The sequence below is a fragment of the Glycine soja genome, chromosome 15, assembly GCF_004193775.1.
Source record: "Glycine soja cultivar W05 chromosome 15, ASM419377v2, whole genome shotgun sequence".
Taxonomy (NCBI): Eukaryota; Viridiplantae; Streptophyta; class Magnoliopsida; order Fabales; family Fabaceae; genus Glycine; species Glycine soja.
The window spans coordinates 34,110,604-34,128,420 of NC_041016.1; the positions used below are offsets into that span (position 1 = coordinate 34,110,604).

The window sequence follows — 17,817 nt, forward strand, 5'->3', positions numbered from 1 at the left end:
AGGTTGCTGCCTTTCGGGCCATGGTTAATATTGTAACCAGGTATTCCTTTTACCTATACTTGATCCAAGTTGGATAAAAATGTATTTGATGTTTGAAACAAATTAAGGGGCTCTTTGGTTTGAAAAAATGTGTCTTGTTTTTCACTGTTAACTACAAAAAATATTATCTTGTTTTCCTTTTGTTTTCTGTTTTCAAAAGTTAATACATGAAACAGTGAAAATAATAAAAAGTTGTTTTCACTGTTTCCTTTATAAATCTTTGAAATCAAAAACAAAATGAAAACAAGGTGACAATTTTGTAACTATAAGTGAAAATTGAAAACATTTTCCCAAACCAACAGCCCTAATTATTTTCGTATATAAATCTTTCATTTGTTTTACGAGCGCTTGTTCTTTGATTCTGTACTAAGAAATTAGGCTTAAGGCTTAACTCATCCTACAAAACCATCTTGTAAGATGAGAATTGGCCAAAGGCTCGATAGGGGTGATTGCAATTGAGACAGTTTCCCAACAGAATGTCTTTACTATAGTACTTTATTATCTTAATGACTATGCTTAGAGGTACATCTGTTATGGGCATTACCTGTGTTTGAAATTCTTAATTGGTACACACCTTTGCTTATAGAGGTATTAAGAACTTCCAATACAGTAGATAAAAGATTCCTTTTTTTTTTTTAAAATTGTATGTTGTTAAAACCTCTTTGAAGGACATTCTAAATGGGAAATTTTGGGACGACCGGGAAGTATTTTGTTGCTGTGTTATTACTTGTAGTTGCATGGTATTTGCGTCATTTCCAATTAGTAAATAGGCATGCCAATCTGCCTGAGTCTTGTAACCAGATATGCAAAATGGAAAATAAGAAGGGGAATAGACATGTGACTGCATAATCATTAAACCTCTGATTTTGTAATTGTCATGTAAATGCTGTGGGAAATTTACTATGATTTGTAATGTGAGTTTGATTTAGGGTGCAGCAGGAGTCAGTTGATGATGCTGAAAGAAATCATTTCCTAGTCAACTATGTTGATTGTGCTTTTGATGATTTTGGTGGTCGTCAACCACCTGTATATCCTGGACTGTCCACTGTTTGGGGAAGCTTGGCACGAAGTAAGGTACTGGCGAGTTCATTATGATTTGTTTATTAATCTACCCCTTGTTCGCTGTAATAATCACAACCATCACTTTTCTGTCTTGTTTTTCATTATGCTTTAGAAATAAGCTATTTGTACATGTGCATGATTTGGTGTGTTAGGGCTCCAACTCCAAGTTCCGTTCACATGGTGTCGGTTTGATATTGGTTCTCAAGTTTCCATATAATGTTTTTAAGCACTAAGCACTTAATATTATTTGGTTATAGAGGTTACTTTCAGGTCTACTGTTTTCTGTTTGTGCAGCTACCTCTGGTACTATTTTATATTGTAATATAATATTTTTGCTGAGCAAAATATATATATATATATATATATATATATATATATATATATATATATAATTGGAGTACCAGAGGTACTAAGATTACATAGTTTGGAAGGACCATACAGATGGTTCCTCGAATCAGACAAAACAAAGTCTGAATAGGAATCAGACTATGGCTACACTTTAAATCTACATCTGCTACTATTCTATTTGTTCTATCCTTTGCTGATACAGAAAACCCTATCTAATGTTACTTGACCATTGATTAAAATGGATTGTGAAGTTTTTCTCCAAGCTTCTAAGCCAAGTCCAAAGTAGGAATGTTGCATCTTCAAACAATTTGTTGCCATTGAAAGTTGCATTGGAAAACAGTATTCTATTTCTGAGCTGCCATATAGACCATGTTAAAGCCAACCACCAATATTGCCATCTCTTGATCCTTATGCCTTCAGCCTGAACATGTGTGTTGAAGGAAATGGTGCTTTGGAGTTTGCGGGAAAGCACCTTTGATATTCAGCCAGGACATGGATTCCCACCAAATAGGTTGAATTTTGTTGCAGTGAATGAATAAGTGGGATGCGTCCTCCTCCTTACTTCTGCAGAAAGGGTAGGACATATCTGTAATCTGCACCTGTCTCCTCTGTAGATTTAGTCTTGTTGGCAATCTGTCCTTAAGTAACCTCCAAGCAAAGACCGCAATTTTGCTTGGAATCTTTATTCTCCATAACTCCTCAAAGCAATCCTCCTGACTTCCTGCTGTTGTTTCCTCCCATAGCATATTATAAGCACTGTGTGCCGAATATTTGCTTGTTGGATCTCCCTTCCACTCCCAATCATCAGATCCCTGTCGCTGTATTAACTTCCCTTCAACCTCATATAGAAAACTAACAGCTGAATCAATTTCATTATCAAATAGCAGCCTCTCCAGTTAAAATTCCACTCCCAGCCTATGTCCTTGTGAGTTCCCAATTGTCGGATGAGCTGATTTTGCTGTGATGATATCAAATATAGTCTAGGATATTTTTCTGCTAATGTTTCCTCCCCACTAATCCATCTATCCTCCCAGAACTTGATTCTATCCCCACATCCTACCTTCCATTTCAGTCCGTTTTGAAAAGCCCGACCCTGATGTGAGTGAAGGAAAACCATTTTTCAGTCCCTCCACCATATTGATTCAGGGCCCACTCTAGCTGCTCCATCCAGACTTCTCCACCCACCATATTTGGACTCCAATACCCTAGCCCATAATTCCCCTTGATGTTGAAAGAGGTTCCACTTCCATTTGGCGAGCAATGCAAGATTAAAATTCTTGATGTCCAGACCCCCCTTTTCTTCTGGTAAGCACACTGTCTCCCACCTAATCCATGCAATCTTGTTTTTCTCAGGTCCACCTCCCCATAGGAATCTACGTTGTAGTCTCACCAGCTTATCCACCACTCTACTAGGCACCCTGAACAATGAAAAGAAATAAATAGGAATCGATTTTAGCACGGACTGTATGAGTGTCACTCTCCCCTCAAAAGATGTGTCTTTGTTTCCACTTTCCTAATTTTCTCTCACATTTCTGGATAATGGGATCCCACATCTGACATCGCCTTGGGTTGACCCCAATGGGTATGCCCAAGTAAACAAAAGGAAGGACCAACAAACTACAGTTCAAATAATTGGCTGCAAGTTGCTTCCACTGATCTGATACACCAATTGCTCCAAAACAACTCTTTGCAAAGTTGATTTTTAGGCTTGATGCAAGTTCGAACGTCCTTAGGATAACTTTGATTGCTTTGATGTTCTCCATAGATGTCTCCCCAAAGAAGATTGTGTCACCCGCATACTGTAATATGCTTATTCTCACATTGTTGGAAGCTATTGGGAAACCTTTATACAAATTTTCCTCCATAGCTCTCCTCATCAGCGCATTCAGAGCTTCAGCTACCACATTAAATAGGAAGGGTGCTAATGGATCCCCTTGTCTAAGTCCCCTTTGAGGAGAGAACTCAGCCGTGGGGCTACCATTCACCAGAACCGAAATAGACGCAGATTTTAAACACCCCTCAATCCATTTGACCCATTTGGAGCTAAAACCTATTCTTCTCAACATGTACAATAGAAAATCCCTTGAGACCGAGTCATGCTTTCTCATAATCAACTTTGAATACAAGGCATGACTTGTTGCTCCTTTTGGCTTCTTCAATCACCTCGTTTGCTATGAGGACACTATGTAATAGATGTCGACCCTCAATGAATGCAGATTGGGTTTCATCTATGATAAATGGCATCACCTTCTTCATTCTTTTAGCCAACAGCTTCGTCACTATCTTGTACATACAACCTATTAGTGAAATAGGTCTGTAATCATTCAAGAATTGTGGGTCAGCCACCTTGGGTATTAATGCTATGAAGGATGCATTACAGCCTCTTGGGAAGGTACCATTGGCATGAAATTCATCTAGAAAACGAAGAACGTCAGGTTTAATTATCTGTCAAAACTTCTTGATGAACTTAAAATTCAGTCCATCAGGACCTGAGCTTTTCTCACTCCCACAATCCCATATGGCCTGTTTTACTTCCTCCTCCTGAAAACGATCCTCCAACATATCATTATGGTGCTGACTAATGGTCTGAAAATAAATTCCATCAAGCCGAGGTCTGTGATAGTCTGGTTCTTGAAATCTTTGTGAGAAAAATGATCTAACTTCCTCCTTCACTTTATGTGGCTCGTCTGTCCATGTTCCATCAATCATGACTCCTTTTAGGGAGTTATTCCTGCGGTTAGCATTCATCATCAAATGAATGTAATGAGTTGTAGTCACCTTCCTTGATCCATCTTGACCTTGCCTTCTATCTCAACAAAGATTCATGAGCTTGAGCAGCTACCCATAGTGCTTCATGTAATTGTTTCCTTGTCATCTCTTCTTGGATAGATAGCTGTTTGTGAATTGTTTCCTCCTCCATTTTGTTTAAGTCAGCCTCAATCTTCTTGACCTTCTTCAAAGTATCTCCAAACTGTTCCTTATTCCAGATCTTCAGCCTTTGCTTGAGTCTCTTTATTTTTTCTTTGAGGACATAACCTCCCCAACCCGGTTGCTGGTTGGAGGTCCAACAATGATGAACAGTTGCCTTGAAAGAGTTGTCTGATAGCCAGTAGTCTAGAATCCTAAAAGGTTTAGGACCCCAATCTATAGACTTAGACCAAAGCAGGATTGGGCAGTGATCTGAGAAGTTCCTTGGTAATGTAAGTTGAGTACTTCCAGGCCATCTGGCAAGCCACTCAGGGGATACCAAGAATCTGTCTAGCTTACTCCTAGATGCACCATTTGGTCTGAACCAAGTGAATTTTCTTCCCAACCATGGTACCTCAACAACCTCTAAGTCATCTATCCAATCATTGAACTCTTTAATGCTACTATCCCCTGAACCCCTTTGACATATTCCAAACCTTTCTTCTGGGTCTCTGATGTTGTTGAAATCACCCAGAATGCACCATAGTCCCCCATAAATTGAATCTTTCAGCTGCTTTACATTATCCCATAATGTTCTCTTAAGTTGAATGTTGCACGACGAATAGATGGTAACTATATTGATTTGCTATGCCTCCTTAATCCATTCCCCTACCAAGAGAATAAATCCATTGCCAATGACTTTCCTTTGTAGCTTGAAGGTTTTTTCACTCCACATACATAAAATGCCTCTTGCTGTGTCATTAGCAGGTTGCAGCTCCTAACTAACTTCCAAATTCCCCCATAATGCTTGTCACATGGCTTTGTCTATCATTTCTTTCTTTGTCTCCTGAAAACATCATATCCGCATTTTACTCCCCTCCCTAATCCTCTGACATTGTATGAAACAATATTCATGGACTACTACTGCTGTTTCCCAACCTCTCTGCTTCGTTCCTGTCCCTTTCTTCCATAGACTTTATTTTGTCAATGAGTATATCCTGCTCAGCTCCTCCTGTAGCCCCCAATTGTTTGGCCATGCTCCAGATGTTGGCTGCCTCTTGAATGTGATGGTTCTGTAAATTTGCTTCTTGACCTTCCTTCTGTGATAGGGGCACTGTTGCCATTGAGAGCAGTCCCAATTTGTGCCATGTCCTGTAGGTGCTGATTATGTAGGCTGCTCATATCTGTTTCTATCACTGTAGTAAAGAGTGCATGGCCCATTTGTGGTTTCTTTTAGTACCTCCTCTGTCTTGAATAAACCTGCCAAGTACTTGTAGATCCCCCTTTTTTATTTTGTGGACTGAGGCCCAAGTGTTCTATTTTCTCATTGGGGGTGTGAATAGAAAAACCCATCCCTTTATTTAAACATCCTTCAGCCATCCAAGTATCATGTGCTGCTTTTTCAAATATCAGTTGTGCCTCTGCCGCATCACTGCTCCCCCTTTTCTTGATTGCCCTTTCCATGTCTTAGTTGCTCCCCTGCTGCATGGGTTGTGTACCCGATACACTGAAACTCCCCCTGTTTGGGTGAATCAGCGTGTTGGTAGGTAGCCGTTGCTTGTCTCCCTAGACTTGCTATCTGAACCTCCAAGATGGCTTTTTGCTTTTTGTCTAGTGTCCGCGGACTATTGCTATTACCCAGTGGGTAGTTACACTCACTTTGACCACTGGTTAATAAGGTTATCCCGTGGTCGTCGTTGTCGGCGATGGGATTGGGGGTGGTCCTGCATGGTGCAGTTAGCGATTCCGATGCCACCAGGTCGTGCATGTCACCTTTGTTCTCCATCGAGGTTGTCGGTCTTGGAGAGAGAATGCCGAGGTATCTTTCGTAGGAGTCGATCTCCTCCGACGATCCCATGAAGCTGCATCATCTTCTATGGCAGTCGTGGCTGTCGTCACCACACTCCTTGACCACTTACACCTTGAACGTTTTGCCGTCGATGTGGACGTTGACGGTATGCTGGATTGTAGGCCTCCATGGGGTCTTAATGAGCACCCTTGCTTTATCCAGCCTCCGTTTTTCCTCGACATCATCGTCCACATCCACTGTTTCTCCCATGGCGACCAATATCTTCTTGATGTGTTTCGTATCCCAAGCTTGAAGCGGGATACCCCAGCATTGAACCCAAGTTAGCCTGAATCCAGTGCATAAGCTTGGACTCCATTTCTCCAGTGAGTAGAACGGCGAGGCGCCTCCATCTTTTCCACCATTCAGCACTTGTTTTGCTTCGGCGTCCGTGAGGCCAAGTAGGAAAACCAAGTCATCTCCTATGTACTTGGGTGTTATGTCCAATCCTATCTCCAACAGTAGGTCATCCTCCATTCTTTCGAACATGGCAGGGTTTTTAAACGCCCTACCCATGCCTCATTCAGCCATTTCTTGTCTTCTGGTCCTATGTCGAGGTGAACCGAGGATACTGAAGTTTCGCGGCTTTGGGGTTGGTTGTTGGGAGCCCACCTTTGTCCTGGAAACCTGGTATTTCTTATCAGCGCCGCCGCGTATGAGGCTGGATTTGTTTGGTGTGGTTGTCTGGCTCGATCAACTTCAATTTCATTACTCTCCACGTGCCCCTGTGCTTTGATTCCTGCAGCTACCTTTCTTGGCATCTCCCTTCCATACTTTGGATTGTTAACATATAATTTCATCCCGCCAATAATGATCTTGCCCAGCTGCTTTGCTAGGTAGTGAGCGCCCTTTACCCCTTTGAATCTGGCAAACCCGTACGTCCTTCCATTGTAGTTTCTTCGATTGGGTATGAAGATTTCCCTCACATCACCCCACTTTTTGAAATGGTGCCACAACTCCTTCTCAGTGATTTCATCAGAAAACCGTGTGAAGTAGAAGGATGATATGTCCTTGTGATCCCTCCAATTTGAATTAATGTAATGTTGCTGGTCTCTTTCCTTGTTTCCGGCATAGGCCCTTCGGAGATCTTCCCTGAAGCTCACTCTAACTCTCTCAGCTGCCTGGCCTTTAGACCTATCTCTCTCCCTTCCAGTGTTTCTCTCTCTACTCATCTCTATTTTGCATGCTAATGTATGCAACGTGTTTAAGGTCACCAAAGCTATTGTGAACATAAATCTCTGAGATAATACATGTCCGTCTTATCCTTTATTGGTTCTTTACATTGAACCGAAGACTTTTGTTCTCCAACCAATTATTTACATTATTGGTGTAATCAATTTATAACAGCTGTCACAGAAGATTTAGATTGTAGTCGTAACCAAGAGAAAGAGGAGATTTTAATTATTATCTGAATTATCTCATAAAAAGCAGGAAATTCTTCCCAGTAAGTTGAATTTTGTTTATAACTATTTTTTCAAGAATGTCTTGACGTATGGATGAAGTGGCTGATAGGCACCATATTATGGGGTGCTTAAGTCTCACAGCGAGTAATATGGGATGCTTGGTGAAGTGCTTAAGTAAGTGTCTTGGTTCTCTCCCCTTGACAACTAACTTTTTAACGAAGGCTTCCCCTGGTTTGGGTATCATTGGTATTAGAGCTGGTTGCCAATGTCTTGGAAAGAGCTACCTGTGAAGAGGCTGACCTGAAAGGAAGACTTAAGCATTGTAGAGTGCAGCCACCGGGATGTAAACTCTCAAGGGTGTTGCTATGATAGGGATGTGGTATGGCCCTGCATGTTTGAAAATTTATAAATGCGACATGCAATTTTCTTTAGGAGTGACTCTGTGCAGCTTCAAGTCACACCACTCTCACAAGAGCGTGGTAACCCTACTCTACAAAAAGGTGGGAAATCTCTTCATAGGGTACTGTAGCTTTATAGGGTACCTGAGTCCTACATTGAGTAGTATGGGATGCTTGATGGAGTATTTAAGTTGCTTGGTTCTCCTCCTTGTCACAGCTAGCTTTTAAGGGAGGGTTTCCCAAGTACATGGGTGCTTATTAGTGGCATACACAAAATAAAATATCTGAATTACCGAATAAGCCATCCCTAGTTTTCCTTTTCGACAATTAAACTAACCTTGCATAGGTTTACTGTTCTATTCAAAGATCAATTTTGCTAAGAGTAGTTTTGGAGCTTTCGGAGTAACAGATTAATGGAAGCAAGTTGTGGCCAATTATTTGAACTGTGGTTTGCTGGCTTTTCCTTTTGTCTATCTTGGCATACCCATAGGGGCCAACCCGAGGAGGTGTCAGATGTGGGACTCCATCATCCAAAATTGTGAGAGAAAATTGGCAAAATGGAAGCAAAGACACATTTTGTTTGGGGGAAGAGTGACATTAATACAGTCAGTACTAACATCAATTCCTATCTATTTCTTTTCTTTTTTCAGGGTGCCTCAATCAGTGGTGGATAAGTTAGTGAAAATACAGCGCAGATTCCTATGGGGAGGTGGTTCTGACCAAAAGAAAATTGCATGGATTAGGTGGGAGACAGTGTGCTTACCAAAGGAAAGGGGAGGGCTTGGCATCAAGGACATCAACACTTTTAATCTCGCTCTATTAGGCAAATGGAAGTGGCATCTTCTATAGTACCAAGGTGAACTTTGGGCTAGAGTAATGGAGTCCAAATATGGTGGATGGAGGGGTTTGGAGGAAGGAGGCAGGGCAGCCAATGAGTCAGTATGGTGGAGGGATTTAAAAAGGGCTTTACATCATTCATACTAGGGTAGAGCCCTCCAAGATGGTTTCAGATGGAAGGTAGGAGCTGGGGATAGGATCAAATTCTGGGAGGATAGGTGGATAAGTCAGGAGATATCACTAGCAGAAAAATATCCTAGACTTTACCTCATCTCATCACAGCAGCACCAGCCTATCCGACAAATGGGTTCTCACAAGGATAACGGATGGGAGTGACACTTTCTTTGGAGAAGACCGCTATTTGATTGTGAAATTGACTCGGCTATTAATTTCCTTGGAGAGGTTGAAGGCAGGCCCATACAGCAGCAGGGAGATGATGAATGGGAGTGGATAGGTCACCCATCGGGTACCTATTCCACACATAATGCTTATCAGTTTTTATGGGAGGGGGGAGCAACTGGAAGTAAGGAGGACTGTTTTGCGGAGATATGGAAATTAAGAATCCCTAGAAAAACTGCAGTATTTGCGTGGAGACTATTTAAAGATAGACTGCCAACAAAGAAAAATTTGCACAGGAGACAAGTGCAGATTATGGATTTGTTATGTCCTTTTTGTGGTAGGGTGGAGGAGGAGGCATCTCATTTATTCATTCACTGCAATAAAATCAAGCCTATTTGGTGGGAAACCATGTCGTGGATGAATATTAAAAGTGTTCTTTCTTTAAACCCAAAATGTCATTTCCTCAAACATTCATTTGTTCAGGTGGATGGCATAAGGGTCAAGAGATGGCAATGTTGGTGGGTAGCTGTGGCATGGTCCATTTGGCAGATGCGTAACAGAATTATATTCTCAAATGAAATATTCAATGGCAACAAATTGGTCGAGGATGCAATGTTCCTAATTTGGACTTGGCTTAGAAATTCTGAGAAAGACTTCACACTTCACTTTAATTATTGGTCAAGTCATATTCGACAAGGCTTTTTGTATCAGTAGAGGGTAGCTTTCATTTGGATTTTAGTAGCTGTATAATACATATGTAGCCATAATATGGTTCCTAATCAAACTATATTAGTTTCACTGAGGAACGATGTCTATGGAATCCTATCTATGTACAAAGTACCTCTGGTACTTCAATCCTATTTATATAATTAAATATTTATTTTTGCCGATAAAAAAAATTCAAGATGTGCTTCCTAATTTTGCAGGCTATTGAGTGATATTAACAAAACAAATTCAGTTAATTAACATTAGCAGGATTTCTCAAATGTATGCTTCTTTTCATCCCTCAGGTTAGTAAATAGAAAGGGTTCATTTTGCAGGCCAAAGGGTATCGTGTTGGACCTGTGTATGATGATGTTTTGGCTATGGCATGGTTTTTTCTGGAGCTAATTGTTAAATCAATGGCATTGGAGAAGACTCGTCTCTTTTATCACAGCCTTCCAATAGGTACCTTTAAAAGCTTATGATCTGATCATGTATGTCCTCTTATAAAATTTTAATCCTTTTCAATTCTCCACATAATTCATTTCTATGTGTTATCCTGTTATGAATAGTATTGTATAATTAGAGCTGGGGAAAAGAGCATAAGTTCATGGACTAGATAATTCAAACCTGGCTTTAAAAATTGTTTGGCTTTCTCGTAGTCTGGATTGTTTGAAATTTAAAAGCAGTAAACCAGACCAGACCTGTTTAGCACATGGATTAAATTGGTTAGGGTATGAAATATGTGTGTGTAGGAATCAAATTACACTAGTGTAACTTTACCAACTCTTACACCATTCAATAATTTTTAATTGGATAATTTTATCTCAAAACATACTGTTGGATTAAAGTTTCTTTCACAAAGATTTATATTTACAAAATTTATTTTAATTCAAAAGTATTTGGTTCCTCATTCATGTACATTAAAATTAATGTAATTTGTACGTTTAAAACATGTACCAATATGACTCGTCTGATTATCTTGTTCAATTTTGATAAAATTTGATACAAACAAGCAAGGTAATATAGTTAAAATTCACTGGTTGGATCAATAAAATTCACATTCTATATAAAGTTATTTGTGGTGTAAGTTTCACCAATGTAATTTGATCCCTCCTCTCTCTCTCTCTCTCTCTCTCATACTTATATTTATGAGAAAATATAAAAGTTTGGGGCTTAGGTTTTTTTCCTAATTTCATGCCTTTTCTACTCAGTGGGTTTTAGCTACATGGATCAAATGGGGCACTGTGTTATGTCAAAAACCAAATCTGTAGACATGCCATCTAGATTTAATGCCTTTTTAATAGTTTCACTTAGATTTTTCTTGGTCTCTTCCTCTACCTCTATCATCTCTTCCTATGATCCCATTATTAAGCTTACATAAATATTGATTTTGAGAATATATATGTTTGGAATCACATTTGTTATTTTATTTCACTTCTGTTTCCACTCTATATGTCCATATCTGTTTTTCTTGGCTCCTTCTTGAAGTTAGCCAACCTTTTAAAACAGGGGTCTATATGTATCTGTCCTGCCATGTGTTTTGTGGGCCCATGGTCAAACACTTTTTCACATTGCCTTTTGCCATAAAATGGACTTTACCATAGAAATGGAAGCATCCTTATTTAGCTTAACAGATACAATTATGCAACTTAACAGTAGTATTATCTATACTTTGGTTGTCCCCATTACTGTTTGTGTATTTGATTCACTGGAGAAACTATGTCCTTTAATTTTTTTTGGTTGTGATTGAAAGTCAAATTAATGATATCAAAATTTAGCACTGCACTTCTCTCTGAATTGGCTTAGTTTCGGGCTTGAATTTTGATCTTGTTCTTTCTTTCTTTTGTGTTTAAAAGGTGAAGATATCCCTCCAATGCAGTTGAAGGATGGTGTATTCAGATGTATATTGCAGTTGTATGATTGCCTTCTTACTGAGGTGCATGAGCGCTGTAAGAAGGGTTTAAGCTTGGCAAAACGCCTGAACAGTAGTTTGGCCTTCTTTTGTTATGATCTTCTATCCATTATTGAGCCACGGCAAGTTTTTGAGTTGGTATGTTATTTATGCTTCCCCCCCCTCCCTCCCATGTTTCTATATATTTGGATGTAATTTTTTCTTTACTTTTAAGAATAGCTTATGCATATCAACTATAAAAAGACTTTCTATTTGTAACTACCATAAGATGCTTCTTTTTCTGTCCGTGTCTGTACACTGTCTTGAAATCTTTAACTTATGCTAATTGCTAATATACATGAAAGTTATTTGATTGTTGTATGAATCTATTAGTGTTTTTGACCATTGTTGTTAGAATCTCATGATTTGTGATTCGAAACACACAAATTGGTGCATTTTTTTTGGCGATCCAGCATACCTTGTTATGAATCAAAGATTGCTTTGGATCATGTGATACATGCATGAATCAATATGTGAGAAGGACTGACCAGAATTTATTATGGCCAACCGAAAGGTGAAGAAAAGACTGAAAATTACTGTAAGGTGAATGGTTGGAAGATACAAAAGATTGGTTAGAAAACTTATCTGCTTCACGACACTTCTATCATTTTTAGTTTTTTTAATGACTATAATAGTAGTATAGTTATCGTGTAGTTTCTACATTCCTCTATTGGGATGTTGTTGGATATTCAAGGTGAATGGGCAAGTTGTCCTACTACTAGATCTTTGGAGTGTTGTGTTCTTATTGGGGGTAACATAATATCCTAAAAGGGAAACAACGTAATGTTTTCCATGAGATGACTGAGAGCAAGTACATTGAAGTAGATTGACACTTTATTGTTGCAAATGTCCTATTTGGAGACATTGATACTAATTTTGTCAAACAAATTTTTAAAGAATCTTCAACACAAGGAAATCACATAATTGACATTTGGTGGTGATCACCAAGCTTTACTGCTTATAGCGTTTGTTGCTGTTTTCCATGAGATTACTGAGCAGTGAGCACATTGGAGTAGATTGGCACTTTTGTCATACTGAAGATCCTATTTAGAGACATCAATACTAATTGTCAATTCAAATGATCAACCAGTAGGTTTTTTTTACCAAATTATTTAGAGGTCGTTTGATAAGTTTCCTTTATTACAAGTTTGACTCATAGGAATTGTATGCTCTACCTTGAAGAGGAGTGCTAGGGACATGAATGCGCAAACAAGGTGATTGGAAGCACTAGTGAGGAGTGCAGATTGCATTTTTTTTGTAACCCTGTGAAAAAGGGTAAAGGGAGACTAAGAAGTACACGATGAAATTATTAAGAGGGATGAATGGAGGGAAACAAAACAATAGGTGGAAGTGCTGGTGGGTAGCTTTAACGTCGACAATTTGGCAGCATAGGAATAAGATCCTTTTCTCAAATGAATCATTCAGCGCTACTAAGCTGATGGATGATGCACTGTTTTTGCTATGGTCTTGGCTTCGAGCATCGGAGAAAGACTTTAATATGCACTTTAACTATTGGTCTACCAACCTATCAATATGTTTTTCACTTTTTCAGCAGATTAGGAGGGCTTATTAGTAGTGGGGCATTTATATAGGAGGGTTCACAAGCCAAGGGGTATTGATGATGTATTCTTTTGTAGGGCGGTTCATATCAGTCCGAATGTAGCATGTTATGTGGATCCACTAGGATTTTCATAACACCTTGTAATTATAGTACCTCTGGTACTTCTTTATTATATATACATATCATATTTTGCTGAGCAAAAAAAAAAAATTAAGACGGATTTCGTGGTGAATAATATTCTGTAAAGCTTTTGTGGTTGTGTTGCGGAACAGATGGTACTGTGTATTATGAAAATATAGTACTTAGGATTTAGGAAAATTGTATCTTAGTTGTAGGAGTATACTTACTCGGTGTAGTAGTTTACTTTTTTAACTGATCTGTAAGGCTAAACTATAGTTAGGAGTTAGTCTATAGTTGTTATCTGTTAGGACAGCTTTCACTAACTAACTCAGATTAGTTAACCGTTACAGTTGTGTAAGTGTCTATATAAACTGAGGTGTAACCATCTTCTTCTTGGTTGAATACAATCAACAGTTTCACCTCACTTTAGATTCGTGAAATTCTCTTAGACTCTTTTCTGGTATCACACAACTAGTTTTTCGATCCTTAGCTTATCTTCATGGCTTCTGCTTCTCACAATCCTCCTCCTCCTCCTTCGCTGCCAATGAACAATGAAGTTCCAATGAATGATGTGAATTCGGTAATGAGATTCTAGTGATGTAGAGATACCTGTTGTTGCTACGTTGGTCGCCACTATTTCTTCCACTACTACCACAAAGGATTTCTCGCACTCGATTTCAGAGAAACTCACAAATTCCAATTATTTGCTATGGTGTCAACAAGTTGAACCTGTGATCAAAGGACATCGCCTTCATTATCTTCTCACAAATCCACAAATTCCACTGTGATATGCAACTCTTGCCGATCGTGATGCTGGAAACATCTCTCCCAGGTTACTACTTTGGGAAAAACAAGATCAACTCTTACTCTCGTGGCTTCAATCCATGATTTCCGGTGAAGTTCTTCCAAGACTCATTGGTTGTAAGTTTTTCTAGCATCTTTGGGATAAACTTCATTCTCACTTTCAATCTACAATTCATGCGAAGAAGCAACAACTTCATCATGATCTTCATAATATTTTGCTGGATAATCGTTCAATTTCTGAATATCTTCTTCGAGTTCTGATCTTGATCTATTCACTTTCATCTATTGGAGAATTTGTCCTGGTTAATGAACATGTTAATAATGTTCTTGATGGATTATCAGATGAATTTGAGTCTTTGGTTACGCTTATTAGTTGTAGGTTTGAGCCTCCCACGATTGATGAAGTCGAAGCTCTTCTTCTTGCTCATGAGACTCGCATTGAAAAGTCTTGCAAGAAATCAATTGCTTCCATCAAGCTCACTTAAGTTTCTAAACCTAATTTTAGCCCCAATTCCACAGCGAGTGTAGTCCAACACTACTCTAGAGGCGCAAGCCAATGATGCTGCTCAGGCCTCAAACAATGCTGCTCAGAGCATTGACTCGAACTACAATAATGGCAGTAATCATTTCCTCAACAATGGCCGTGAAGGTGGCCGCAATTTCTCTTGTGGTGGCCGTGGCAGAGGTCGCGGCTATGGTGATGGCCGTGGGGGTCGTGGTGGTAGATACTCTAACATTCAGTGTCAAATCTGTCATAAAATAGGGTCATGAGGCTTCATATTGCTATTACAGGCATGATGATATCTATGTCCCTACTCAACCAATGACCCAACCCTATCTAAATCAGAATCAGTACTCAAACCAAAATCCCAATCAATAGTGGTATCCTAACCAATACCCAAACCAATACCAAAGTCAGTATACCACTCAGCCTTCCAACTATTATAACCAACATCCAAACCAATATCCCACTCAACCTTCCAATTCATATCCTAATCAGTACCCTAATCAGCTTCAATTTCAGAAAGCTCCACCTCAATACAACAATCCACCACCACAAGCTCATCTAACCAGTGCTCAGTCTTCGTCTTCACAGAACTGGTATCCAGATTCGGGTGCATCTCACCATGTGACCATTGTATCGCAGAATATTCAACAGACCTCAGGGATTGAACATTAATTCCTCAGGTGTAACTGCCTTGAAGCCTCCTTTTAATTCTCAAATTCCTCTTGTTCTCAACAGTCTGTTATTTGTTCCTTCTATAACAAAAAATTTGATGAGTGTAAGTCAGTTTTGTGGAGATAACTTGTGTTTTTTGAGTTTGTTTCTCAGTTTTGCTTGGTCAAATCTCAGGTCTCTAAAGAGGTCCTGCTTCAAGGGTTGGTTGGTATTGATGGACTTTACCAATTCCCTAATCTGCTTCAGTCATGTTGACAGCAACTCAAATCTCATTTGTCAATACCATTTCCTCTGATGTTTCAGAACCTGTCTTCAGAGCATCTTCCTCAAATTCTGTTTCCAATTCTGTAAATAGAGTTAATGATGCTTCTGTTGTAAATACAATTTCTAATACCTGTCTTCAGAGCATCTTCCTCAAATTCTGTCTCCAATTCTGTAAATAGAGTTTTAATGATGCTTCTTTTGCAAATACAATTTCTAATAGTTCTAGTTCTTTTGCCACTTGGCATTGCAGATTAGGACATCCTAATGTGGTTACTATGAAACATGTATTCAAACTTTGTAATCTGCCTATTATCTATAAAACAGGTTCTGACTTTTGTTCACATTTTTGCATTGGTAAATCCCATAGACTTCCCTCCTCCCCTTCTCTTAGTGTCTATTCCACTCCCTTTGAACTCATCTATAATGATTTGTGGGGTCCTTCTCTACTTGTGTCCAGCACTGGTTACATATATTATGTAACCTTTGTTGATGTGCACACTCGATTTACTTGGCTGTACTTGTTAAAAAGTAAATCAGATACACTAACTATTTTTAAACAGTTTCGAACTATGGTTAAAACTCAATTTAACCTACCAATTATAGCTGTTCATTCAGATTGGGGAGGGGAATATAGGCCTTTCTTATCTTGCAGATCTTAGTATTATGCATAGATTGATCTGTCCTCATACACACCATCAGAATGGTGTTGTATAGAGGAAACACCGACACATAGTGGAAACAGCTTTAACTATGTTGTCTCAAGTCTCAATGACACTTGACTATTGGGATCATGCAGTCATTTCTAGTGTTTACCTAGTAAATGGACTTCCTTCAGCAATTCAAAATGAAGTGCCTTATCAAAGACTGTTTCACTAGCTGCCAGATTACAAATTCCTTAAAGTCTTTGGCTGTGCTTGCTTTCCTCTTCTCAGGGCCCTATAATCAACACAAGCTGCAACCAAGGTCTCAAGAATATGTATTTTTGGGGTACTCTCTTTCCCACAGGCTATAAATGCCTTGCTGCTGATGGAAGAATATACATCTCCAAAGATGTAATTTTCAGTGAAATCAGATTTCCCTTTCCTTCCTTAATGGGTGAATCAGATCAGACTCCTTCTGACAGTGTTGATAATCACAATACTTTAACTGAACTACAGTCTCCTCAGCATTTTCATACTCCAGTTGCCTCCACCTTCTGCTATTGCTTCACAACCAGCATCTGTCACTTCACATGTAGCTGCAACACCAGCCTTATCAACACTTCTTCAGCTAGTTCTTCTCCTTTGCCACAAGGAGATCCTGACTTACCTCTTATTCCACCAGCAACAGCATCATCTGTTTCTTCAGATGGATCTTTCAATATTGAGGCTAGTACTGCTGAGGTATCTTTACCTGCCACTGCTTCTGTACCTCATGTCAATACTTCTCAAAATGCTCTTGTTAGACCTGATAATGTGCACACTATAAATATTGTTAGACCTGATTTTACTCTTCACTTTAACCAATGGTCCTCCAATCTGAAGGAAGGATTCTGTAATTAGGGTGTGGGTGGATTCTTGTAACACATTTTTGTGTCTCCAGCTCTTTCCCAGTCTATATTCTGGAAAAGCAGGATTCACATCTATTCCTATGTACTTTCAGTACCACTGGTACTAGTCTATAAATATAATATATTTTTGCTGAGCAAAAAAATAAAAATAATGTGCACTCTATGTGCACAAGAGCTAAAGCTGGAAAATCTGGTGGATAGCAGCTACAACATCAATATGGAATCTTAGAAATGACATTATCTTCAACAATAAGCCTTTTGTCATCTCTAAATTGGTGGATAATACAATTTTCCTCTCTTGGTCCTGGATGAGGGGGTGGGAAAAGGATTTTCATGTTGCTTTTCACCAATGGTCCTCAGCTATGGCAGTAGCTTTTAAGTAATGTTTGTCTTGTTGGGATGGGTTGTTTGGTTTTTGTTGGGTTGGTAGCTTCTGTTTATTGCGGTTTGTTTCAGGAGGCTCTACCTCCTGTGGTCTGTTATAGTACCTCTGGTACTTTGTAT

General features: G+C 39.1%; 1 protein-coding gene across 3 annotated transcripts in view; it reads left to right on the forward strand.

Annotated features, from left to right (window-relative positions):
- LOC114387087 (guanine nucleotide exchange factor SPIKE 1-like) overlaps window positions 1-17,817 on the forward strand; it is a 59,245-nt gene that overhangs the window by 18,310 nt on the left and 23,118 nt on the right. For all 3 annotated transcript variants that reach the window (XM_028347211.1, XM_028347209.1, XM_028347210.1), the window contains 4 exons: window positions 3-40; window positions 969-1,113; window positions 10,220-10,346; window positions 11,741-11,934. In XM_028347211.1, the coding sequence (XP_028203012.1) occupies window positions 3-40; window positions 969-1,113; window positions 10,220-10,346; window positions 11,741-11,934 (504 nt within the window). The remainder of the gene's footprint in view (window positions 1-2; window positions 41-968; window positions 1,114-10,219; window positions 10,347-11,740; window positions 11,935-17,817) is intronic.